The following is a 27130-nucleotide window of genomic DNA, read 5'->3' on the forward strand; positions in this document are numbered from 1 at the left end:
TCCTCTGATATCAGTAAGACCTATACAGGGCCCAACACCCTGCACTGGACAAGAGGACTTTGAGGGAAAGCCCACCGCCAAAGTGGAAGAGAGCACCGTTTGTTGGGGGATCCGGAGGATCAGATCAGTAAAAATGCTTTCCCATCCCCCTAGACCATGGGTGTCTAACATGCGGCCCTCCAGCTGTTGCATAATTACAAGTCCAATCATCCCTCTGCCTTTGGGAGTCGTGCTTGCACTGGTCAGCCTTGCAATGACTCGTGGGTCCTGTAGTTCCGCAAACAGCTAGAGAGCCACAGGTTGGACTACCCACGCCCTAGACTAAACATGCGGTTAACCCTTGCAGTGTGTGGGCAGCCCCAATCCAAGGGAATAGTTTTTGTCTTTCTGGCGTTCATCTTTAAAGTGAACCTGTTTCCAAGGGCTTACCCCACCACTCTGCTGGGAGTAACAGCAAAGCTCTGTGTAAAGAGTTACCAGGGTTATGAACTTTCCTGCAATAGTGCTTATTGGGCTGGTGCTATGAAATGGAGTGAGTCACATAAATATGAAGAACACTGTAATTATATACAAGTTACAATAAAAAATAACAGAATATGTAAAAGAGAAATAAAGACAGCAGAAACTCAAAAGAGCTAGAGGTTGCAAAAGAAAGTAGGACAAACCCCCCAAAATCCTTCAAATATATTATAGTAAAAAGGTGAGGTGTGAGCATGTAGACTGTTTACAAAATAATAAATAGAGTGGGTGATTGGGGAAAAAGAGTAGGCAAATTTATTAAATACCATCTTCAGCTCTGTGCATACAAAAGAAACAACTCTTCCATAATGGGGATGATATTGACCCCAAATAATCCACAATGGCTCAAAATTGATGTCAACAAACATTTAGACAAAATAAAAGTAAATAAAGCTACTGGACCAGGTGGCATACACCCATGTGTCCTCAAAGAGTTGAGCTCTGTTGTTTTAAAGCCATTGTTTCTAATTTTATGAGACTTTATTATGACTGGAATAGTACCACAGGATTTGCATAAGGCCAAAGTGGTGCCTTTTTAAAAAGGAGGTAAAGTCTCTATCTCAAGTAACTACAGACCTGTTAGTTTACCTTCCTATCTTCCTGTAGTCGAGAAGATACTTTATAGTTTAATGAAAGTATAAACAGAAGAGTTTTTACTAGAAAGTAATATAAAAATTTAGATAAAAGAGTGGCTATGGACGTAGTATACTTGGATTTTTCAAAAGCATTTGACACAGTTCCCCACACACAGCTAATGTAAGGTAAAGTCTAAAGGCTTGGACATGGATAGAAAACTGGCTAAAAGACCATACTCAGGGAGTAGTGGTTAATGATTCATACGCTGAATGGTATAAGCGTATTAATGGTGCTCCCAAGGTTCAGTGTTGGAACCCTTACTTTTTAAATATGTCTATAAATTATTTAGGGTCTGTGATTAAAAGTACCATCTATGGTCCAGATTCACAGAGAGCACAGCGCACATTACGCCGCCGTAGAGTACCCATTGTACGCTACGCCAACGCAGCGCAGAGAGGCAAGCATGGAATTCAGCAAGCCAGTGCTCCCAACGCTGCGCCAGCGTGGCGTGGGTTTCGAAGGCGTACGCCGGCATAGGTGGAAGTGGGCATGACCAATGCAAATGAGGCGTAACCCCATGCAAATGATGGGCCGAGCGCCAGACAGATACGTATCACGAACTGCGCATGCGCCGTGACGTGGACGAATCCCCCTGTGCCTGCTCACAACCACGTCAGAACAACTGCTTAAACTACGCCGGATCACTGCGTACGGCGTGAACGTAACCTACCCCCAGCCAGACACACGTCCAACGTAAAATACGCCGGCTTGTGTTCCCTGGTGCAGACTTTTGCATGTCTGCTGCTGGGTTGCACCTCCTTTATGGGGAATAACTTTACGCTGGACGTACAACTTACGCGCACCTCGTGTAGCCTGCGTCGGGCACATGTACATTTCGTGATTTGCCGTATTTCCTTCATTTGCATGTTTGAATGACTAATCAATGGGAGCGGCACCATGCACCCAGCCTAAATGTGCACCCACCCTACGCCGGCGTAAGCAAGCGACGTCGGCGGGGTGTAGCCTGGTTTTAGGCGCATATCTGTTTATGGGTCTGGGGCACAGATACGACGGCCCACATTTGCACTTACGTCAGCGTAACTTGTTATACGTCGGCGTAAGTGCTTTGTGAATCAGGGCCTATGTGTTTGCAGATGACATCAAGCTATACAATGGAATAACTTTTTTACATGATGTCTCTAATTTACAAGCCGATCTCAATGCACTATTTAATTGTGCAACTATGTGGCAAATGAGGTTTAATGTTGATAAATATAATTTTATGCCCTTGGGGGCTAAAAACATACACGCATCATACATACTAAAATGAGTACATCTGGTGGAGAAGGATCTGGGTGTTCTGGTAGATCATAGACTTAATAGCATCCAATGTCAATTCCTCCTGCAAGGTAATGTCATAATGTGCTAGTATGCATCACATACTAGCACATTATGAAAGACTTACCTAGAAACAAAGCCCTTCAACGGTGCGCTGTCACAGCTGCAGAGGCTTCCATCTTCACCCGATCTTCCTTCCAGGTTCACAGGGTGCGGCCACTTAAATGGCTGCACGGCTGCCAAACAAATATATATCTTCTAAACGGTGCAGAGAGAGAGAGATCATTTTTCCCCTGTACAAATCATTTGTAAGGCCTCGTACACACGACCGAGAAACTCGACGGGCGAAACACATCGTTTTGCTCGTCGAGTTCCTTGTGAAGCCGTCGAGAAACTCGACAAGCCAATTTTCTCCATTCCCGTCAAGGAAATAGAGAACATGCTCTCTTTTTGGCTCGTCGAGTTTCTCGACAGTTTCCTTGACGGAAATGTACACACGACCGATTTCCTCGGCAAAAAAATATCTCCCAGCAAGTTTCTTGCTGGTTTTTGCAGAGAAACTCGGTCGTGTGTACGAGGCCTAAGACTTCTGGATTATTCAGTTCAGTTTTGGGCTCCAGTTCACAAAAAGGATATTGGAAAACTGGAGAAAGTGCAGAGAAGGACAATAAAACTGATAAGAGGCATGGAGGTGCACAGCTATGAGTAAAGGTTAGAGGAACTGAAATTCTCTTTTGAGAAGAGGAGATTAAGGGAGATATGATCACCATGTATAAATACATAAGTGGTCCATATAGTGAACTTGGTGTTAAGTTATTTACTTTGAGGTTGTTACAGAGGACAAGGGGGCACTGTTTAAGTCTGGAGGAAAAGAGATTTAACCTCCAAATACGGAAAGGCTTATTCGGGGTAAGAGTTATGAAAATGTGGAATAGAATCCCTCAAGAATTAGCTCTGGCCAACTTAGTGTAATGTTTTGAAAAGGAGCTGGATGCTTTCTTGAATGTACAAAATATAGCTGGATACTAACATTTCAGGGGTAGTTGATCCAAGGAATATCCGATTGCCTCCTGGGGGAGCAGGAAAACATTTTTATTCCCCTGTTGGAGCAAATGGCATCATGCTTTATTATTATAATTTTTTTGCCTTAGGCCCCGTACACACGACCAAGTTTCTCAGCAGAATTCAGCCAGAAACTCGATCGGAGCCGTATTCTGCCGAGAAACCCGGTCGTCTGTACACTTTCGGCTGAGGAAACCGACGAGGTTCTCTATTTCCTCGTTAGTCGAAAGTGTACAGACGACCGGGTTTCTCGGCAGAATACGGCTCCGATCGAGTTTTTGGCTGAATTCTGCCGAGAAACTCGGTCGTGTGTACGGGGCCTGAGGAAACTTGGCTCGCCGAGATCCTCGGCGGCTTCACAAGGAACTCGACGAGCAAAACGTGTTTTGCCCGCCGAGTTTCTCGGACGTGTGTACGGGGCCTCACTCTGGATCGACTGTGGGTATAGGATTGTGTTTTCCATTTTTGTCTATTAGTTGAACTAAATGGACTTGTGTCTTTTTTCAAACTAACTAACTATGTAACATGCTCTTCCATACCCAAGAGCAAAGCATAGGTACACAATGTTGCGGATAATGAGAAAGGAGGGGAGAGGTTAAAACAAAGCAGTTGCCTTGCTATGAATGGTTAATCGAGAGAAATATTGAGGCTGTCATTGCTGTTCTCTTTCTAAAAATCAGACTCTGGTACCAGTGGCGACAGTTTTTTTTTTGGGGGGGTGGCATCAGCCCGGTTGGGTCGGGCCACCCGCACTTACCCCATCTAGGCCACCACTTTTTAGTACCCTATGCTATCATAGATGAGTAGCAACCACACGCAATCACAAGTGTTCTTTCATACAATTATACTTTGAAGAAAAAGAAGAGACGTGTCCAACTAGGCAGATTAGAGTGCTCTGGACAGTTTGGTCAAACTCTGCTACCTATTGAAGTGCGCAGTCTTATTTGGACACTGTGCAATGGGTATATGAGGAAATCAGAGGTAACTATTAAAATGAAGGCTGTTATATGTACAATGTCTGTCTGACTAAATATTTATGTCTGTGGCTGGGCTTTAAATGTAATGGAAATTATAGTAAGATTGGGCCCCCTATGTCTGACTTTTTACAGGACAAATCATAGACCCATTTAAAATCATCAATTCGTTTAGACGAGGGAATAATTAATAGATATGTTTACCGTGTCTAAGTGGCTTGTGTATAAGCTAGCAATCTAACCGCTATCAGTCTGCAGTAAGACCCAAAATATTGAGCGTTTTGGTCTGCCATACATGCTGCCTTTTTTCCTACCTTACAACAAGGTGTCTATTTATAAAACAATTGCTGGACAAATGTGACAAGCACTCACCCAGCTGTCGCAAATTCTGACTATATTCTGCTTGTATTCTACATTGATTTCCTATGAAAGTCATCTTCATATAGTGGCCAAGATGCAGCATTTTTCTGATTGTTCAAGAAAAATGCCAAATTACAGCAACTAGATGAAGCTGACGATCATTGAAAATAAATGTATTAAAGCGTTTGTTAACCTCCAAAAAAATAGATCCTGCTCCTTTAAAGCATGTTATATGATACAGTGCTTGTGCTGTGACATTTGGCCCCCTGTAACACCAAAAAACCTGCCTGATCCTGCCAGTTTCTACCCTCCTCTATGTAAACTGACCACAGTGTATTATGGCTTCTGAGCCCTGACACTGTTGTCAGTTTATGTGCTTCCATCATCCTCTGTGCTCTCTCCTCCCTCCCTTCCTGCCTGTCAGCTCATAACAGTATAGCCCCCTCCCCCCTCTGCTGCTTGAATAACACTAACATGTATGCACCATCCCTGCTGCCGCCTATTGTAGTGTCACCCTCTGTGTGTGATTTATAAAAATAAATGCTGTAAATACCTAATTTCAGAGCGGAGGTCACGATCACATAGCCGGTCAGATCTCTTCTCCTCTTCTCCTCGCCTCCTTCTCCCCTCCCGTCCGACATCAGTGAGGGAATCTCGGCCCCGCCCACTGCATGAGGAATGGAGAGATACGGACGGTCATGTGATCGCGATAACAGCTCTAAAATTAGGTATTTGCATCATTTATTTTTATAAATCATAAACCGAGGAAGACACTACAATAGGAGGCAGTGCTAATGGTGCAAACAGGTTAGAGTGGCTTAACAATGGGCCAGATTCAGTAAGAATTGCGCTTTTTTTACGGAGGCGCAGGGCAACGATTTTGCCCTGCTCCCCCGCAATTTTTTTGTGCTGCCCTCGATTCACGGAGCAGAAGCTCCGTAAATTGCGCGGGTGCGCCGGCAAAATGCCCGGCACAAGATCGCGCAATTTAAATGATCCCGTAGGGGGCGGGAATCATTTAAATTAGGCGCGTTCCCGCGCCGATCGTAGAGCGCATGCTCCGTCGCGAAACTTTCCCGACGTGCATTGCGGCAAATGACGTCGCAAGGACGTCATTTGCTTCAAAGTGAACGTGAATGGCGTCCAGCGCCATTCACAATTCACTTACGCAGACTACGTAAAATTCAAATTTCGCGACGCTGGAACGACGGGTATACGTAACATGCTAATAGCAGGGGCAGCCTTACGCGAAAACCGCCGTACGTAAACAATGTAAATTGCGTACGCAGGGCTCACGCAACGTTGTGAATCGGTGTTAGTATGCAATTTGCATACTATACACTGAGCACAACGGGAACGCCACCTAGCGGCCAACGCAAGAATGCAGCCTAAGATATGCGGGCATAAGAGCCTTATGCCGCGCAGATCTTAGGCTGCAGTCGGCGTAACAAGGTTCCTGAATCAGGAGCACTCGTTACGCCGGGGCAAGTAAGCAATTGCGCTGTGTAACCTATGGTTACAGAGGCGCAATTGCTTCTTGAATCTACCCCAATGACTTTAACCCCCCTGGCGGTATTCCCGAGTCTGACTCGGAGTGCGATTTTTTGCTACGATCGGGGTAACCCCGAGTCAGACTCGGGCTTGCCTCGCTGCAGCCACAGACAAAGTTACTTACCTTGTCCCTAGATCCAGCGATGCCACCACACTGTGTGAGCGAGTGGGTGCTCGCTCGATTCACACAGTGCCTCTGTGTGCCGCCGATCTCCGTTCCCCAGCGACGTTACGACGCACGGGAGTGGAGAACGACGCCAAATTCAAAAAGGTAAACAAACACCTTACATACAGTATACTGTAATCTTATAGATTACAGTAATGTATGTAAAAAATACACACACCCCTTGTCCCTAGTGGTCTCCCCAGTGTCCTGCATGTTCTTTTATATAATAAAAACTGTTCTTTCTGCCTGCAAACTGTAGATTTTCCAAAAGTGTCCCTTTATGTCAAAAATGGTTTTAGAGCAGCTAAAAAACAGCGATAATAAATTATAATCACTTGCAGAATTGTGCGATAGCGATTTGTTTGGGAAATTCGTCATAAAAAAATGTAAGTGAGTTATTCCTAAGAATTACAGGCCTACAGTATAAAACGCCAAATTTTCTTGCAAATAATGGTACCGCTTTCAGCACCTTTTTTTCTGAAATAATCATACCGCCAGGGATGTTAAGTAAAATGCAGTTAAAATTTGTAATGGTAGGCAAATTCTTGTGGCATTCATTTATATATATATATATATATATATATATATATATATATATATATATATATATATATATATATATATATATATATATATATATATAGACCCCTAAATGTGTTTTTCTAAGCACTGGGGTATTTAAAGAGAAAGTATAGTGTATTTTTAGTGAACAATTTTTTCAGTGTATACCTTTAGTTTGATGTGATGTGACTAGAGGGAGCTCTCTCCACCTCTTTATCTAAATTTGGATAGAATGTGGACACCATTGTCATGTTTTCCAATAGGGAGATTTCCTTTTACTTCCTGTGACAGAGACATGACAGAAAGTGAGTGAAAAACACAAATTTGACAGCTTTTAATGAAACTGGTATCCCTACTTAAAGTGGTTATGAAGGCAATACATTTTTTAGTGTCAGGCCTCGTACACACGACCGGTCGTGTGTACATTTTCGTCGAGGAAACTGTCGAGAAACTCGACGAGCCAAAAAGAGAGCAAGTTCTCTATTTCCTCGACGGGAATGGAGAAACTTGCCTTGTCGAGTTCCTCGATAGCCTAACAAGGAACTTGACGAGGAAAACGATGTGTACGAGGCTTAACACTTTCCTTGCAATAAGATAAAAAAATGTCCCAGCAAAATTTCTCAGCAGTTGTATTCCCTCTACCTATATACATACCTGGCCTTATTTTGATCCAGTTCTGTGCCCATCTGCAGGGGCACGCTCCTCTCTATCTCTCCTCAAAGAACATGGAGGCAGCAATGGGAGCCATTGGTTACCACTGCTGTCAATCAAATCCTGTGAGGAGGGAGTGGGGGGAGGGGCGAGGCTAAGCCTGGCTCAAGAGTGAACCACCTGGTGCGCCACCATTGAAGCCACCTTTTTTAGGGGTGCCCAGATTAGAAGAGGTTGGCAGAGACCCCAGAAGAGGAGATTCGGGCCACTCTGTGCAATGATAAAACAGGTTTAATATTTTTTTTAAATGATCATTTACAACTGCTTTAAAAATATCCCCTCTATGGTGACAGTTTCAAATTTTGAATTTCTTCGTACTTTCTGTCCCGGGGACAATTATCTACATGACACATACCATAGTGATAATGGAACTTATCAAGGGGGACACAGTAATAAACACATGACAGAGCTTCTAACATTTCCCCTCTTTGTCCAAATCTATCAAAAATTATCGGAGGTTCTACAACAGCTGTTGGAACTATTGGGCTGATTTACTAAAGTAGTCAAGAATCTCCACACAATACATGTGTTTGAATATTCATGTTAATTGTCCAATCATGTGAAAAGCAAAATCCTGTTTACTCATTTCATTGGATAATTGAAGTGAATATTCACACAATTTGATATGTGGAGATACTAAATCTTTTTATTTAAGGGTTGTTAAAGATATCAGGTAACCCAGCCTGAAGATTTTAAGATAGCAAGCATATAAGGACTTCATTTTTTTAATGAATCTGCAACTCCTAGAAATGCATTGCAAGAAGGAGCCATTAAAAATGATTGTTTATCACTGCAGAGTAGTACTATGTAACCCCTTGTTTAATAACCCCTTGTTTCCCTGGTGCTCTATACCATTTTTTTCCTGCATTATATGTTACGGTAACAACGACTGACGTGGTGAGTGATCTATGAGTGCTTATTACATTATAGTGGACAACCTTCTGGTAAACCTGTCCTTTTGTCTAGTTTTGATGTATTGAGCAAATATACCTGTCTCCCAATAGAATGCACAGTTCTGCGTACATTCAAAAGAAACATTGCTAACAAGCCTGCCAAGCCTGTCTGTCTGCCAGCAACATTTAATTCTAAAGCTATAGTATACTTCAGCTTTATAACTGGCACAAGTATGAAATGTCAGGCGTGATGCCACGTGTACACTTTAGTATTCTTCTATAGCAGCTGTCAGAAGAGCAGAGGCACTGGCATTATTGAAGTTTGTTCCCAAGGCTAAAAGGATAGGATTTTGTTTAAATGTTCCTAGGGAAATTCTGAAGAAAAATCATTGGCCAGAGAATGTGATTGTACCGTCAATGACTCAACAAGTTTAGCTAGAAAACTCTTAAAAATGTAGCACAATTGTCATACCAATGGTTCGAATTTTAACGTTTGATTTTGGGGTGCATTGTAGTGATGTCATGATTATTGAATAATATAAATATAGGATGCGGTGCCAATAACCTAAATGCTATTTACAACAAGTGCAGCTCCAAAAATTTGTGAAAATTAATATACAGTGAAAGCAATAAAAAAGGGCGCAACAAGTGTAAAATTAATGTCCATAATTAAGCATATATTATTAAATTAAAAAAGTTCAAATGAATGCAGATATGGGATTCGCAGTGTAAGGTGCTGTAATCCAAATCTGTGTTCTCCAACCACCGTACTTTCAAAAGTGCAACTTGCGAATCCCATACCTGCATTCATTTGAACTTTTTTAATGTCATGATTATGCCTGTGACACTACCACATACCATATGTAAAACAAACAAATGTTCCTGACAGACAAAAATTCTACTCCTGTATCAAACTATACTTATCACATGCACATTACGAAAATAACAATATTTCCTGAATGGAAACCACATTCACAGCTAGAATATAGTTCCTTCATTCAGAAATGAGGAAAATTGTCTGTTGTTGGCCTTCAATTTTTCTTGTCACTATGGGGTTCATTTAATAAAACTGGAGAGTGCAAAATCTGGTGCAGCTCTGCATAGAAACCTTCCGTTTTTTTGATTTTTTGTTGTCAAGGCCTAATTAAACACGCTGAAGTTAGAAGCTGATTGGTTACCATGCACAGCTGCACCAGATTTTGCACTCTCCAGTTTTAGTAAATCAACCTCTATGATTAAAGATGATCATTGAATGCAAACAGCAGTGATAGTTGCTTCGGGGGTTGTGGTCAATGTGGTGACACTTGATGGCCCTGCCTAAAACTGACCATATTTCGGTCCAGAATATTTGGACTTCTCTAGACCCTCTTTCACCTATTAATCCCCAGGTATGCGACTAATCAGTCCTAGGCCTTTTTTCGCATTCAATGCCTGGAAGAAATCCGCTGTCCCTTTTCAAGCTGTCAAGGACCGTATGAATGTAATGGTAATCTATGAAAAATTGTCTAGAATTCTTAATGACACACAACCTAAATTCCTCAAAATATGGGAAGCTGCTCAAATATGCCTTGATCCTTGGCCCTAGTCTGTAGGGAATACACACTCTGTTCCCCTCCTCTTCCCCTACCTGGTTCTTTCTCCTGATTTCCCCTTTCCCCACACCCCAATCTTCCTATATGAGTTTACCAGCCCTCTAATTGGGTCACCCAATTTAGACATTTAATTTTTTTTATTGCAACTTTGAGAGGGTTACTGACCTGCGAGGCTGAAAATATTTACTGTATTTTCTGGTTCCTACGCTGTAAACATGTGCACATTGTTTCAGATGTCTTGGCCCCTGTGTGGTGCTTGTTATTGTTCTTGTTTACACGAATAAAAAAAAATGAACAAGAAAATGATTGTTTAACTGTACCCCCTTAACTATTAGAAAATTGTATTACTTTTTTCAAAATAAACTCTAATCATGTATGAAGCTTTACACCCCATCCCGGTTGTGTGCCAACAGACACGCTCCATAGGGAATGTCTGGGTTGAACAACGCTCCATTTTTATACACAAGGCCAAAAATGGCTGCCACAACCATATGCGGATGATAGATGTTTATAGTAATACTCAGCTGTGGAGGAATCAAGAGCTTTGAGCCAAATGCCTTTTGGAGCAATATTTATTTTTACTAATACAATTAGTGAACAACTCATAAATTACAGTGCTCATGACTGAAATGAACTTGTCTCCTACGCACAGGAGACAGATAACCAGCACTCGGCCTGTCAGTTCACTTGGAAGGTCGGAACTTCATCCATGGAATTAATAGTGATTTCAGAAAACAAAACAGTCATGCCATTAATCCTTATTCCACCACCAGCCATGGTCTATTGCGCACATTTACCATGGCGCGCTTAACATAATTCTACAGCTTGGTTCAAATCCCCAAATAAATTTTGTCATTGCCTGCAGATTTTCAGACTAGCTTTGCTTTGGGGCTCGACGAAAACAGTAGGAGAGCCACGAGCGTATTTCCTAGAAACCTTGATAGGTTTATATTTCTTAGAAAACAAAGATTGCTCTTAATGTAACAATTTGACAGCCGCGTTTAGTGAAGATAACTGCAAGTATTGCTAAGATCCACGCCTGTGAGAAAGAGCAGATTGAAGTGTTTCTTTTCAGCGTGCGCACTGTGAAACATAGCTGTCATTTCATAATAAGTAATTCATTCTATTACAGTATACACTCTTACAATAATACAACACTATTCAGAGCACACATAAAAGACGTTTCAGTTCAAGCTCTTTTTCTTTTTTTCTTTTTCTTGGTCTTTTCACTATGCTTGGGTTACCAAAACACGATGGAGAGTGATTGAACTGTACAAAAAAAAGAATTTAAATAAAACATTGTTATCTAAAAAATGTGGTAAGTGGGTGCCACATGAAAGCAGTTTTGAGAATGCCAGCATATTGGCACAGCACAGTAAAAACATCCATGCATACCAGAACTGGGGGGATCACATTTGTTTTTCATCGTTAGATAAATATATAAGGTTTTTCTAGTCTGGAACATTTATATGACTGGGACACGGTGTCATAGGGTTACTTGCTTAAAGGTGCAGAGCTGCGAGTGCTCGAGACATCACATTTGGAGAATGTAAGGCGCAGAATGTGGACTTTCTTTTTGTAGTCAGAAATTACCCTCTTCTGGGAATTATGTCTGCAGATTTCTGTATATTTGGAAACTCTTAAAGGGATACTTTATACAGTAGTGCTGTATATTTGTTAGCTGGTTGGTGATATCAATGTGTTAAAAACTACCTTCAACTTTTCATGTGGAGCCATGATTGTATAACTGAAATTTACTTAGTTACATAGGGGGGATTTACAAAAACTTGTGCACTCAGAATATGATGCAGTTGTGCTTGGTATCCAATCAGCTACTAAATTCAGCTTGTTTATTTAAAGTGATTGTAAAGTCAATTTTTTTTCCCTATAAAAATAACAGTAAACTTACCTGCTCTGTTGCAGTGGATTTGCACAGAACAGCCCAGATCCTCCTCTTCTGGAGTCCCTCATCTGTGCTCCTGGCCGCTCCCTCCTCTTTAGTGCCCACACAGCAAGCAGCTTGCTACAGGGGCACCCAAGTCACAGCTCCCTGTCTCCATTCAGACACAGAGCTCTGGCCGGGCCGCACCTCCTGATTGGCTAGCTACTTTGACAGCAGTGGGAGCCAATGGCACTGCTGCTGTGTCTCAGCCAATCAGGAAGTAGAATCTCTGATAGATGAGACACCCGTCGACATTGCTGGACAGAGAGGGACCTCAGGTAAGTATTAGGGGGGCTGCTGCACACAGAAGGCTTTTTTCCTATTGCTTAGAATGCATTAAGATAAAAGAACCTTCTGCCTTTGCAACCATATAAGCTTTGGCAACAAAATGTGAAAGCTGATTAGTTTCTATGCAAAGCTACAACAGATTTTCTCCAGTTTTAGTAAATAACCCCCATAGTTAGTCAGGTTGAAAAAAGACACAAGTCCATGTAGTTCAAGCATTAAAAAAAAAAAAAGAACAAATAGATTCCTTTACAATCGTATACCCACAGTTGATCCAGAGGAAGGCAAAAAAACAAACAAAAAAGCAGTAAAGCATAATCCAGTTTGTCCAGCAGGGGAAAAACATTCCTTCTTAATCCGCCAGGAGAAAATTGGCTTCCCTGTATAAACTGGTTATTACCTGTAAATGTTAGTATGCAGTTATATTTTGTGCATTTAAGAATGCATCCAGCTCTTTTTAAAACAATCCACTTGGCTGGCAAAAACTAGTTCTTAAAGGAGTCAATTCGACATTTTCACAGCTCTTACTGTAAAGAAGACTTTCTGTACAACTATTTACTCCAGACATAAAGAGTGCCCCCTTTCTGTTTCTATGCATTAATATTGCAGTACAAGAATCTCTTGTTTTAGTTGGCTCGCTGTCTGTTGCATTCAATTTGGCATCCTTGGCAATGTCCTCAGGTTTACAGAAGTGCAGATGCAGATGCACCATTTTTTGTCATTTAAATAGAACTTCCATTTACCATGTTGGCGATGTTCACCATGAACAGCAGTGCAGTGGTTTGAACTGACCCTACTGGAGACAAGGTTATTTGCCTTGTTTATGTATGCATTGCTGCTGTGCTGGAAATAGCTGCCAGCGCAACCACACTGCATCTGGTGTGTATGGGCCCTCAATTTAAAAAAAACATCAATTACTTCGATATTCAATGTAAGATTGCTATTTTTTTGAGTTTACATGGAAGATTTAAAAAAAAAAAATTGCTGTTTTATTTTAGGTTTTGCCATGCATAGTTTCTTTTCTATTCCATGCTTAAACAGGCAGATCTTGCATTGATAAAGATGATCTATTCTGTTGAAACTGTGCAGGAAAGGCAGGTAGATGGCAACGTGTTGCCAGTAGGCTACCTGCAGCTGATCTTTTTCCTCTTACCAACTTACCATGTCCTGTTCTGCACTATGTCTCAGTGTGAAGGTGGCAACCTCGGTAGAAGAGCAGGGCTTTGCATGCTTATGTCAGACCTGGTGCTCTGATAGCTGGTGATCTGAGTACTAGTGTTTAGACATGAAAAAGCATTGAAAAATGCTTTGCCTCCTAAGAGACTACCTATCACCTGCCCTCTCTTTGGCTTTGACAATTCTTATATAGGCAAGGGCTAGGGCCACCCGGTTATGTCACCCGGTGGTACTGCCCCTTTCTGAAGTCATGTGACGTCATGTCCATTGAGGGATTTTTTTTTTTTTAATATAGGATTTGTCAAAAACTGTTTGCTGTGTTTCTAATTTTTTGACACTTTGGGGGGGGGGGGGGTTAAAGGGGGCTTCCAGATTCCAATAATCCCCCTACCTGCAGACTCCAACAACCACAGGCCAGGGTTGTCGGGAAGAGGCCCTTGTCCCCATCAACATGGAGACAAGGTGCTTTAGCACCCCCCATTTTGAGGGCATGTAGCCTGGTATGGTTCAGGATGGGGGGGTTCTTGCTTGTCCCCCTCCTTAACTGACCTGCCAGGCTGCATCCTCGGAAAAGTGTCTGTTATGGATTTTGGGGGGACCAGCCGCCATTTTTTTCCCCCCAAGTTTAATGGAAATTATGATACAAACAATTAAACACCCCCTCGTGACGTTTTGAAGTTCATCCCCACGGTGGGCTGGGTCACCTGCAGGTTGGACAGGCCGCCAAAGTCCAGCAACTTTAGCATTTTCTTGGTGTCAGGACCAACCTCAATGATCTCTTGATCCAGGGCAGACACCTCAGGAACATAGTTATCCCTCCTCTCTCTCTCCTCCTCCTGCAGTTTGATAGAGATTCCTCTGACAGGGCCTCTCTGGATGCGCTTCATGAGATGTGTGACATACCCAGCGATCTTGTTGCGCAGCTTTTTGCTGGGGATGATGGCGATCTCTTCACACACATGCATGGGTGTCCACTGAAACTTTTTCAGGGGGGGGCGGGAGCTTCGGGAGCGGCGATACACAGTCGCATTTAACGCGGCCAGCTGGCAGTGTGAAATAGCTCTTGAGATAATTCAGCTTCACTCCATGCCCATATAAATATAGCCTAGAGAATGTACAGACCCCCCTTCAGCACAGATGGACCCCCCCTTCAGCACAGACCCCTCCATTCAGCACAGATGGACCCCCCTTCAGCACAGACCCCCCCCCCATTCTGCACAGACCCCTCCATTCAGCACAGACGGACCCCCCCTTCAGCACAGACTCCCCCCCCATTCTGCACAGACCCCCCCATTCTGCACAGACCCCTCCTTTCAGCACAGATGGACCCCCCCCTTCTGCACAGACCCCCCCATTCCACACAGGCCCCTTCATTCAGCAAAGACCCCCCCTTCAGCACAGATGAACCCCGTTTAAGCACAGACCGCCCGTTGAGCACAGATGGACTCCCCCTTCAGCACATACACCCCTTCAGACAGCCCACGGCCGCAAGACTCTTCAACACCTTCTCGATTTTCTAGGGGGGGTCAATTGCCCCCCCTTGCCCTATGGAGCGGACGCCCATGCACACATGCTTGTTGGTGTGGAAGTCATTGCCCAGCCGGGTGTGCCATTTTTTTTTATTTGGCATGGTGTTCCCCCTAAAATTCATATCAGACCCAAAGGACCTGGTATGGATTGGAGGGGGGGGGGACTCTACGCCATTTTTTAAACCATTTTCCTATTGCCGGGCAATTGCCGGCATTCTTTATCTTTATATTTATCTGTCAGTGAGGAAGCATGCTGACAGATGATGAATCATGCTTGTTAAGGACGTGGGCGGTCCGGCTTCCCAGCCCGCTGCTTAACAACCAGCTATTTTTTCACACAGAATTTTAATTGGTCGATCATTTTTCGACCGATCCGAAATCTAATCGTTCTGAAAAGATGGAAATCATCAGAAAATTAATAAATGAAATACATTTTAATGAAAACAAAATGAAACAAATTCCAAAACCAAACTAAACGAATTCCATAATGAAACAAAATTAGTAACATAACAAATCAATTTGAAACTAAACTAAACTCATGTTTACATTCTGCACATGCCTATGTAAAGATTGAGAATTAGCACAAGAGGAGAAAGCACAGATCTGCAGAATAAATTAAGCAGAAGCAGGGAGACTTTTGCACTGCAGGTCTTCATGTGCAGCTTGCTCTCCAGCAAGGAGATGTTAAGGCCTATCAACATATCTTTCTTAACTTTTATGTGACCTTTGTCAGTAGATGTTTAGTCAAGTACTTCACTTGTAATATTATGTCTGAAATGGACCAAAAATGAAAGGTTTTGGTTCAACTTTTATGCATAATGCAATCATTAAGCAAACTGTTTTGGAACAGTGGCCCGTACCTCTAGAATTTTTTTTCCCCTTTTTCTCAATTTATCTGTGGAAGCATCAACACAATTATTAGCTAGTGGAAGCCTTCATGCTCACCGTTTTTTTTTTATGGTGTGAGACATTGTAGATGTGTTTTAATAATGAGAAGACATTATAGAATCCCGTTGCACATTTTGCATTCTCATTCAGTTTTTACAATTTTCTATAATGATTATTTCTTATTGATATTGAAAAATAAACGCAAAGCATTATTTTTGTGTTAAAGTAATGAAATAGAATCCTGACATTATCTGTAAGTAATTATCAAAGAGCAGGGCACTTTAATCATTTGTCTGTTGCTGCTTTGTTGGTTTTCCTGTGGGATTACGATAAGAGATTGTGACTCCTCCCCCGACTCCTGGGTGCAGCCAAGGAAAATTAGTCCCGTTAGTCTGTCTTCCATTACTGGTCATGTTGTGCAGAGTAATCTTCCTCATAAAACACATCTCAGCTTTTAATTTTAACAACAATGAAACACAGTAATCCATTTGTAGAATGACTAATGTAACTGGCCAGGGAATGATGTCTCATCTATTTTTTAAAGGTGAGGCCACGAAACAGGAATCTTGTATAAAGGGGGCTAAAGGGGGTCCTAAAATCCACTTATTTTACAGAAATATTGATTTTATATGTGAAATCACTGATAAATTAGATCGTCATACATTGTGTTATAAAGTAGTCTTTTTGTTGCAGTGTCATTTTGCACAGGGAGCAGGTAGCCCCATACAGATTCTGAGCATTATAATTGGCTAATTCAGAATGTCAAAAAGCTTTCTCTGGAACACCAAACACATGGCCAGACTACTGTATAGATTTGGGCCATTGTAGTGAGTGTGACCAAAGTGCACAGGGTTCTTTGAATATAATGGTGCACAGGTTGCATGCAGAAAAGTCCAAACCCTGAACATTATAAATTGGCTAATTGAGAAAGTCAAAAAGCTTTTTCTAGAAGACCAAATACGTGACCGGCCTACATATTTGATTTATCAAAATGGAGTGTGGTGAAAGTGCAGTGCGTTCCTTATATGTATTGATGCTCAGGGTAGTCAAGTGGTAGTCAAGTGGCCAAAGGGACTTCTTGAGCCACTCCACCAAGGTCGGAACATTTTATGGTGAGCCATGGATTACTTCCTCACATCTTGTTGAAATATTTGCCTGAGATCCCCTTATGACAACACATGGAGTGGTTCCCTTTGAAAGTGTTTTATTTTTTAATTTTTTTCAACAGGTTTAGTTACAAGCCCCACAATTGTGAATTTATGTTTGCCAGAGATATTAGTCGACCACAAAGCATTTTTTTCTCTATTATGAATTTATAGTGTCTGGTGGAATGTCTGGCACTCACTGTAAAGCCAACCCTATCCTTAGTTCTCCGAGAAAAGATTGGCTGGGGATTTCTGCTGTCACTCAGTCATGAGAATTGCTAAAACCATCTGGAACAGGTGCAGATCATCTTATGTATATAGGTGGATTTCATTCTTGAAAGTTGTCGGGGAAGCCTTAGTATAGTGGAAACCTTTTAACAGTTGTATGTTAGCAGCAGTTCTACATTTTTAAATGTCCAATTAGTCCTAGAGGAGGATTAATGTAATTTATATGAAGCATGTGATGGTTAAACTGCTTACTTATGATGGTGTAATCTATAATATAAACCCTAAGTAAAAAAAAACAATGCCATACCCCACATTGTAGGGTAACCACCATGTCTGATAATGACTGCATCCACATTAAAGATAATACTTTTTTCCAAACACTCAGGCCTCGTACACACGAGGAAACCGGTCGTGTGTACATTTTCGTTGAGGAAACTGCCGAGAAACTCGACGAGCCAAAAAGAGAGCATGTTCTATATTTCCTTGACGGGAATGGAGAAAATTGGCTTGTCGAGTTTAACAAGGAACTCGACGAGGAAAACGATGTGAACGAGGCTTCAGATATCCATATATATGTATCATTGCTCTCTAAATACCTCCACTCATGCACTCTCTATTTTGCTCATTGACTTGCTCCTGAATTGCAATTAATCCTGGTATCTGATAATTACTTTTGTGCATTTTTTACATCTCAACTTGAGACTGGCTGAACCTCAACAATTCACTATTTACATACACTGTAAACCTTAAATGTATGGAATCTGCAAATTAAAGTGGATGTAAACCCCATTTTTTTTTGCTGCCACAATTTAGAGTATAAGATTTCCTATCATCTGTGCCCAGTCTTGCCACACAGAGTTAATCCAGCTCTGAGCAATCCTCTTTTATTGTTCAGTGAGATACATTTTGACAAACAAAGAAACTTTTTGTCAAATCCTCCCCCTTGCTTTGAGTGACAGGTTATTTACATCTCTCATGCACTAGCCTGAGACAGGCTATATTTTTTTAATTCCCACCCCCACTCCTTTTCTGAAGTCATGTGGTTACTTTTCTGAATTTTGACTGGATGTTAGTGATCATAGCAGAATTTAGTGTAAGGAATGCACAAGAGAAAATGCATGTTGACAAGGGGAGTGTAGAGGTGGGCGGGGAGTCTACTGACATCACGACTCCACCCACGAGCTCCAGACAACAGAACCACCCACTGAATCTGTTGTTTTTCAGTTCTTATAACAGACAGAGGGGAGACATTTGACAGGTAAGAATACATGCAGGAGGCATGTATATCCTTATAGATCAGCACTATGGCAGTAGTTTAGAATGGATGAGAGTGGGTTTACATCCACTTTAAGGCTGTTCCATTAGAACATATAGTTACGAATTGAGTTGATGATGGGGATGTGTGTGTAATAAATATATATATATATATATATATATATATATATATATATATATATATATTTAAATGTCATATACTAACATAAATCATATGTAATCAAATGTTTAATAGCTTAAATGTGATTTATTTCTATTTCCAGTGTACCCCCAAATGTGGCCCTGGCTTCAAGCATCGAATTGTCCAATGTAAAAGCAGTGACCTTTCAAAGACATTTCCCTCTACAAATTGCCCAGAAGAGAGCAAGCCACCAGTCCGCATACGTTGCAGTCTGGGACGCTGTCCACCTCCCAAATGGGTTAGCGGAGAGTGGGGACAGGTGGGTTACAAATGTTATCTTAAATATATTGTGAATTTTTGTTACTAAAGACTTTCTGAAAAACAGACTAACTGAAATACCTACCTGGAGAAAGTATTACTGTAGGTTCCTTTCCATGCAGTTCCATATAGCCTTGGCATTTGGTGATATGATCTGATGACATTGATAAATAGACCCCTTAGATCAGGGGTCTTAAACTGGTAGTCCTCCAGCTGTTGCAAAACTACAGGTCCCATGTGGCATAGCAAGGCTGACAGTTACAAGCATGACTCCCACAGGCAGAGACATGATGGGACTTGTAGTTTTGCAACAGCTGGAGGGCTGCCAGTTTGAGACCCCCGCCTTAGACAATTTTCAGCTCAGTTATTATTCTTTACATCTTTGCAAGACTGTTAACATTTAAGTACTAGCTCTGCTTAAAGAGACACTGTCATTCCTGATATCTCTTCAGCTGTTCTCCTCCGCTACTTCCTACTCAACAGCTGGTACAAAAAAATTCCCAGTGCTTTTGACTATTATGCCACGTACACACGATCGGACATTCCGACATCAAAATCCTGGATTTTTTTCCGACGGATGTTGGCTCAAACTTGTCTTGCATACACATGGTCACATGCGAACGTCAAGAACGCAGTGACGTACAACACTACGACGAGTCGAAAAAAAATTAATTCAATGATTTTGAGCATGTGTCGAATTGATTCCGAGCATGTGTAGAATTTTTGTCCGTTGAATTGTGTCCACGCAGTCGGAATTTCCGTCAAGAACTTTTGTTGTCAGAAAAATTGAGAATCAGCTCTCAAATATTTGTTTTCGGAAATATCGACAGCAAATGTCCAATGGAGTATACACATGGTCGGATTTTCTGACAACAAGCTCACATCGAACATTTGTTGTCGGAAATTCCGACCGTGTGTACGCGGCATTAGGGAGCATGTGGCATTCTCCCCTTTATCCAGTGCTCGGACCTGGTGATCAAATGCAAGGCCCAAGAATCTTACATAATGGAAGGGGTGATGCCACCACTCCCTCTAGGCACCACTGAGGGGTTGATTTACTAAAGGCAAATTGACCGTGCACTTTCTAAAGTGCAGTTGCACTCTGAAAGAGCAGTTGCTCCACAGCTTAGTAAATGAGCAGAAGCTCTGCTGATTTTCACCATCCAATCATGTGCAAGCAAACATTTTCTTGCACGTGATTGGGTATTCTTTGCAAAGTAAAGCTTTACCTCATTTACTAGGCTCTGGAGCAACTGCACTTTACACAGTCTATTTGCCTTTAGTAAATCAACCACTGAGTATCTTGCATTGGCTGTGATAGAGGAAGAAGTAGAGGGAAATTATTGGAGAATTTAGTATGAGTGGATCAAGACGGGTCTTTTTGCACAGACACCCACTTTGCCCTGAATGGGAAAAGAAACAGTGACTCTTAAAATTCTATTTCAGCTCAGGTATACATTTTAACAGAATAAAGGGATTACTGTTTAGCCATTTTTAATTGTATTTAAAGCATCACATTGGGTTAACAAGTATAAAGAGTTTAGCATGCCTGCATTCACTCGAACTGAAAAGCCTCAAAATCTATGTGGTTATCTGTTTTTATTTTTTTACTGCACAGTCTTAAAGCTGAGCTTCTGTTTCTTGTTAAGCAGATTAATTTGTTTGTAGATTCAAAGGCCTTAGACTTCAGAGTAAGTCAATGTTAATTGTACATAACAGAACGTACTCCTCTTTACTGTGTTCATTAGTGCTCAGCACACTGCGGTCTGGGACAGCAGATGAGAACAGTGCAGTGTCTATCGTACACGGGGCAGGCATCAAACGATTGTCCAGAATCTCTTCGCCCACCTTCAATGCAACAGTGTGAAAGCAAATGTGACAGTAGCCCTATTTCCAACACAGAGGGTGAGTATGTGGCTGTGCTCATGAGCTGGCATCAATGCCAGAGTTGTCATGCAAAATGCTATGAATTTATTACAAACTAAACAACAAGTGAAATTAACAATGAATTGCTGATGCTATACAGGAAACATATTTCAATGTGAGTTGTTTAAAACCCAAGAGATTGGTGCTAAAGCCATGGAACACTTTGAAGTTGATCTACTAAAGGCAGACTCTGGAACTCTACAGGGCCATTTGTTCCATAGCTTAGTAAATAAGGTGAAACTTCACTTTGCAAAGAACAACGTATCACATGCAAGGAAAAAATAAATAAAACACAGAATTTTCGCTTGCACATGATTTGATGGTGGAAGTCAGCAGAGATTTCCCTTGCAAAGTGCACAGTCTATGTGCCTTTAGTAAATCAAGCCCATTGGCTCACATTCATCACCTTATTATGTAGATGACAGTATATTAAAACGATGAATGATAAATGTATTAAGGTAAAAAATGTAAATAAGAATTAACTCACAGGGTAAGGTTTAAAAAGGCTAGCCACAAGGGGGGGAGGGGCTTGCTGTGTAGTCCTGATTCAGATAGCCAGCGGTGTAGGGTGCTGCTGCTGCTCGACAGCTGTAGGAGTTTCCAAGGCTCTAAGTCAAGCTGGCAGTCGTATCCCCGTCGGATGTGACGTCATTGAATGTGGGACACAGGGCCGTCAGGAGCGCGTTCGGAGCTGACGGCCCTGAGTCCAAATCCAGTGACGTCACAGCCGACGGGGATGCGACTGCCAGCTTGACTTAGAGCTTTGGAAACTCCTGCAGTTAGCGGGACAGCAGCAGCACCCCCCCCCCTTCCCGCGACTAGCCTTTTCAACCATTAACTTGTGAGTTAATTCTTATTTTAATTTTTTATCTAAATAAATTCATCTTTAATTGTTTTAATACACTGCTCTCAGACGAACGCCGCTGTTCTCCACATCACAGCAGAGAGAGAGTCTCTAGTATGAGTTATCTCAAATGTAAAAGGGCCTGTGGACAGTGTAGCTAAACAATGAGTGGGTTCTGGCTAAAAGGTAAAACATAGATGTAGGACTGGGGTTTTTATACAATTCAAAGCTATACAAAGCCTGTGAGCTTCAGGACCGAGACCAGAACTTTTTCAGAAACATTTTTCTCTATAACAGTCATAAATCCTGGAGCTTCTCACTATGTGTAGATGTAAACCCTAGGTGGCACATGTACACCATCCACAATCTTTCTAGTTGGTGCCCCACAAAATTATTAACAAGCAGTAAATGAACTTAAAAGCAAGCTCATAATCTCCTACCTAGCGGATTTTAATGTGAAGTTATTCATTCTCAATGATCCTTTCAGATCACAACAAATACTCCAAAGTTGGGTTTTAGTTTGTTCTAACAGCTTAAAACACCTGCTGATTGTTTACATTAGAGGTCTGACAGCCTGCCAAGATCTGCCCTCATAGAAAAACACAGTCTAGGAAATTCAGTAAAGCATTTACAACAGTTTTCTGGCAGTATGTCCTTTTAAAACTTTCTGCACTTTGGTATAAGTACCGACACGTGCAACAAACTCAGGTAGTAATTACTTCCACCTCTAAAGGAATTCATGGATGTGGCAGCAACAGATTCATAAAGACTTACTACCAGTTCAAAGATTAGGAGACCGTGGTAATTAAAACCAACTCTGAGCTGGGGCTCAGAGGTACGGCAATGCTCAGAGGAGGGGCAGAGGAGGGGCATTTGCTGGGTAGATGTCATGTGATAGATTCAGGTTCTATCCCCAGCCCCATTCCCAAGTTAAAAGTTGAATGTTATCAAGGCTGGAGATACTGATGATGTCATTACCCAAATATGGTAATGTTCATATTTGGGAAATGATGAGTCTACGCGGGCGGCAGTGGCTGTTGGATGGGAGGAGTCTGATGGGGAAATGAGAGACCAGTTCCCCCGGCAGGTCTACCTTGCTTTTGATTGACAGCAGATAGCATTGGACAGATTTAAAAGCTGCCATTGGAGTGAATAGCAGATATGGACCCACCTTCTGTAGTGTACTGTCAATTAAAAGCAAGGCAGATTTAAAGTGATTGTAAAGGTTTTTTTTTTTTAAATACCAAATATGTCATACTTACCTCCTCTGTGCAAGGGTTTTGCACAGAGCAGTCCCGGTCCTCCTCTTCAACTAATGTATGTGTTACTTTATTAAGTATTGACAAAGTTATGGCTGAACAAACAGGCCCACAGCAGAAGTGTAAAAATTGTTCTGGCAAATAAAGGGTACAAGAGCTGAAGTAAGCAGAGAATCATAATTACATATGTTTAGCAACATGTTACCTTTTGGGGAATAAAAAGGCACACAAAACATTCTGGTGGTAGTAACATGAAGACCATAATCCAACACTTTCACACGCAAAGATTACATTACATTTTTTCTGTTGAGTGTAGAGTGCAGACAGCGACTACCACAGGAGTTTTATGCTACGCATAAACATTAGTGGAATACACATAACCACTACAACCACAACCTTTGTGCTGCCTCTTGAGAGCTACATAGTGAGTAATGTGTGCCCAGATTAAAAGTAAACTTTCAGCTTTCTTTTGTTGTTGAAGGCTACCTCCACTCTTGATAAAAATTGTATATTTGTGAAGCAGTTATTGTATTTTTTTTGGCCATTATATTTCTCTTATTAAAATGCCATTTATTTCTTGTTCATTGAGGGACACAGGAATTCTTAGACTGTCAGGTTATACTGCCACCTACAAGAGAGATGCACATTGGCACACAAAAAATATATATTGGCCAACAGAGGATAACCCCACCCACAACCATCATGCCTCAGGTTTTTGCTAGTGTGGAGGGTGGATATGTTTACTTTAGTTCTGCTGTACTCTGTCTGTATAAAAGGTCTTTCTACTGTCAATAGCTGCTGGTAGATTTATGCCGTAAATGTTAAAGCAGAACAATTGCGACAGGGGGGTCCTTTTTGGAAGAAGAAACATGCTATGTCTATTCTTCAATAAAACAAACTTACCTGCCAATGCTGATTCTCTTTGGAATGTAAAATGAGCTGTGCAGTGCATTGCTCTGAGGAAGAGGGGACACCCTCGAAACGCGTAAGAATCTGCAGAATTCTGAGACACTTACTTGGTCAGACAGAAGGAGTGCTATCTGTTATGCTGCTCTGTTGGAAACTTGGGATGGGCTTCATGTTCTGCATTGTTTGCGAGTGCATCACTTTTAAACTAAAAAAAAATGTGTCTCTAAATAAATTGTGCACCCATACTTGTTCTTTTGTGCTCACTATTGTGAATGCCAAGTGGCTTTATGCTTGATTGAGGTTTCTTCTGGTACTGTGGCTGAGGTATTTGGTACAGAAGCAACTGTAGATGACTGGCAATTATGTGGGGAGTTAAAATTCTCCTTTTCTTGTGCATACTTTCTTGCAAGTTGGCCACATGGGGGAGCTCTCCTCTTTGTTTTTGTTTGGGCTGTACAAAGAGAGCTATTTCAGTTTTAAAATTTCCTACCCTCTTGCTATCAATAATTCAGTTGGGAGTTTGCATGAGAGCATGTGGGAGCACAGGAAATAGTTCATTTTAACAGGCTGAGCAAATGATGGGGTTAGCAGTGAAAAAGTCTAATAGAAAGTCTAAGCAGTACATTTGCTTTACACCTTGTTCTCAGTGTGGGATTACACTGGAAGTGGGCAGGATTCTAAATGTAGTGTAGATGTGATACTTTCTCTACAAACATACATGTTCTGTGCTAATGCAGACTGATCACAGTTAGATTGTACTCTTTGCTAATGCTGACTGAGTAACAGATCACAGTCAGATTGTACTCTGACTCCTCATTGCTTTAGATTTGTTTGTTTGACCTTCCCTTTTATTTTTGGAGAGCAGAAGTTAGTCCCACCTAACTCTTGTGTGAAGGGGCCCCAGAGTCAGCTGTCTGCTGGGGACCACCTTGTGTGAAGGGGTACCTTGTGGTCTGGTTCAGCTCTCTGCTGGAGACCACATTTGACCCATGGGTCATTAATTTAAATTTTCCCCTTGCCTCTGTTAAATCTGACACAGACACTTTGGACTACTGGTTTAGTCAGGATCCCTCTGTGGATCCATGTTTAGACGTGGACTCTATACCCTCTCTGAAGGAAGAATCTTTCAGACCTATTTTGGCAACTATTCTGCCCAAATCTGTGGCAGTAAGCTCTGCCCTTGGATTAGTGGAATTGATGGCTCCTGCGTGTGATTGTGCCTTGTCAAACCACGACTAGTTGGTTAAATTCCTATAAATAGATCTCTCCACTACTGTGATTAGTCCCTTCCTTATAGAACCTGGCAAAAAAAGGCTGTTAAATTTGTATAGATACCATTTATCTAGAAATCCTAACCATTGCAAGGGTATCCATCTTTCCTAGACGAAAATGCCTAAGGAATAAACTACTAAGTTTTCCCTCTCTCTGGCTGTTAGGTTTTTTGTTTTTCAAATCCCTTCCAAGACCCTCCTAGCCTGGTTCCTTGTCTGACTACAAAGTCTGGCAGTTAACTTCCACAAATCCTTAGCCAAGCATTTCTCATTATACACGTGCGTCTCTACTTTCTAGGGTGGGGCGCTTAGACAATTTGCATTGACTTGCTACAAACTGGGGTTTCATTCCCTGCCTCCTCCTGTGGGGGCCATTTTTCCTGTATCACCCCACAGATTAGCAAATCTCCATCAAGCCCTTACACTTCTCATTTAGGTGTCATTGATCCAGTTCCTTTGGCATTATCTGCATGGATTCCACTATGTCTGTCATAACTTCCTTCCCCAATAGTTGCTATAACTATTGATACACCAATCATCATTTGGACCACTAAACAATAATCTTCAAATGATATTCACTTTAACATGCATGGAAATCTATCCTTAAAGTAAACCTGTGGCTGGCCTATTCACATTAAATTAGTTACATATTCTTAACAAGCTGTTGATGAATTTACAAAATTAGTCTTTACTGACCTCTGTAGCTGCAGGCCCCATGGAGTAATGTATCCTTACATTTTATAGCAGAACTTAACCTGTGCATTATTCAAAAAACGTTTACCTATTAAAACATTTTTACAGCAGAAGCACTTGCAGTTTTAATTCCAGCATATCAGTTTTGATCCTCCTCCGAAGCAGTGAGCCTTTCAACATTCTGTTCCCTAATATATCACAGAGCAGGTCACATGAAGAGTGGAGAGAACAAATTGCCAATAGTGTTGAGCAGAATATGCCATATTCGATTTCGCGATATATCTCGAATATATATTCGAATATTCGAGATATATTCGCTAAATTCGAATATTCGTGATATTTTATCGAAAGTAAATGATTGCGATTTTTCGCTATTGCGAATGCGAAAATAATTGCGATTTTTTGATAACTGCGGTAGGAGCACTCTGATTGGCTCAGAATATTCGTGATATTTTATCGAAATATCGCAACATGCGAATGCGATATTTATTGCGCAATTTCGAGAAATGCTGGAGGAGCGCTCTGATTGGCTCAGAATATTCGTGATATTTTATCGAAATATCGCAACATGCGAATGCGATATTTATTGCGCAATTTCGAGAAATGCTGTAGGAGCACTCAGAATATTCGTGATATTTTACAATACAAAATAATTGCGAATATTCGGCAAATGCGGAAGGAGCACTCTGATTGGCTCAGAATATTCTTGATATTTTACAATACAAAATAATTGCGAATATTCGGCAAATGCAGAAGGAGCACTCTGATTGGCTCAGAATATTCTTGATATTTTACAATACAAAATAATTGCGAATATTCGGCAAATGCGGAAGGAGCACTCTGATTGGCTCAGAATATTCTTGATATTTTACAATAGAAAATAAAAAGTGTTTTGCATTGGTGGTGATTCTTTACTCTATCCATCTGTCACAGCCGTTTGTCAATCAAACACTTCACATATCAAAGACATTTTTATGAAAGATTATTTTTCTATTATTAGGACTATATTTCTTTATAT

At 41.4% G+C, this 27130-nt stretch overlaps 1 protein-coding gene across 1 annotated transcript in view; it reads left to right on the plus strand.

The window, feature by feature from the left end:
• ADAMTS6 (ADAM metallopeptidase with thrombospondin type 1 motif 6) overlaps positions 1-27130 on the plus strand; it is a 397790-nt gene that overhangs the window by 363055 nt on the left and 7605 nt on the right. Inside the window, exons 23-24 of the mRNA XM_040340248.1 lie at positions 19035-19211; positions 20959-21115. Of these exons, the coding sequence (XP_040196182.1) occupies positions 19035-19211; positions 20959-21115 (334 nt within the window). The remainder of the gene's footprint in view (positions 1-19034; positions 19212-20958; positions 21116-27130) is intronic.

Source organism: Rana temporaria, chromosome 1 (assembly GCF_905171775.1).
Source record: "Rana temporaria chromosome 1, aRanTem1.1, whole genome shotgun sequence".
Classification (NCBI taxonomy): domain Eukaryota; kingdom Metazoa; phylum Chordata; class Amphibia; order Anura; family Ranidae; genus Rana; species Rana temporaria.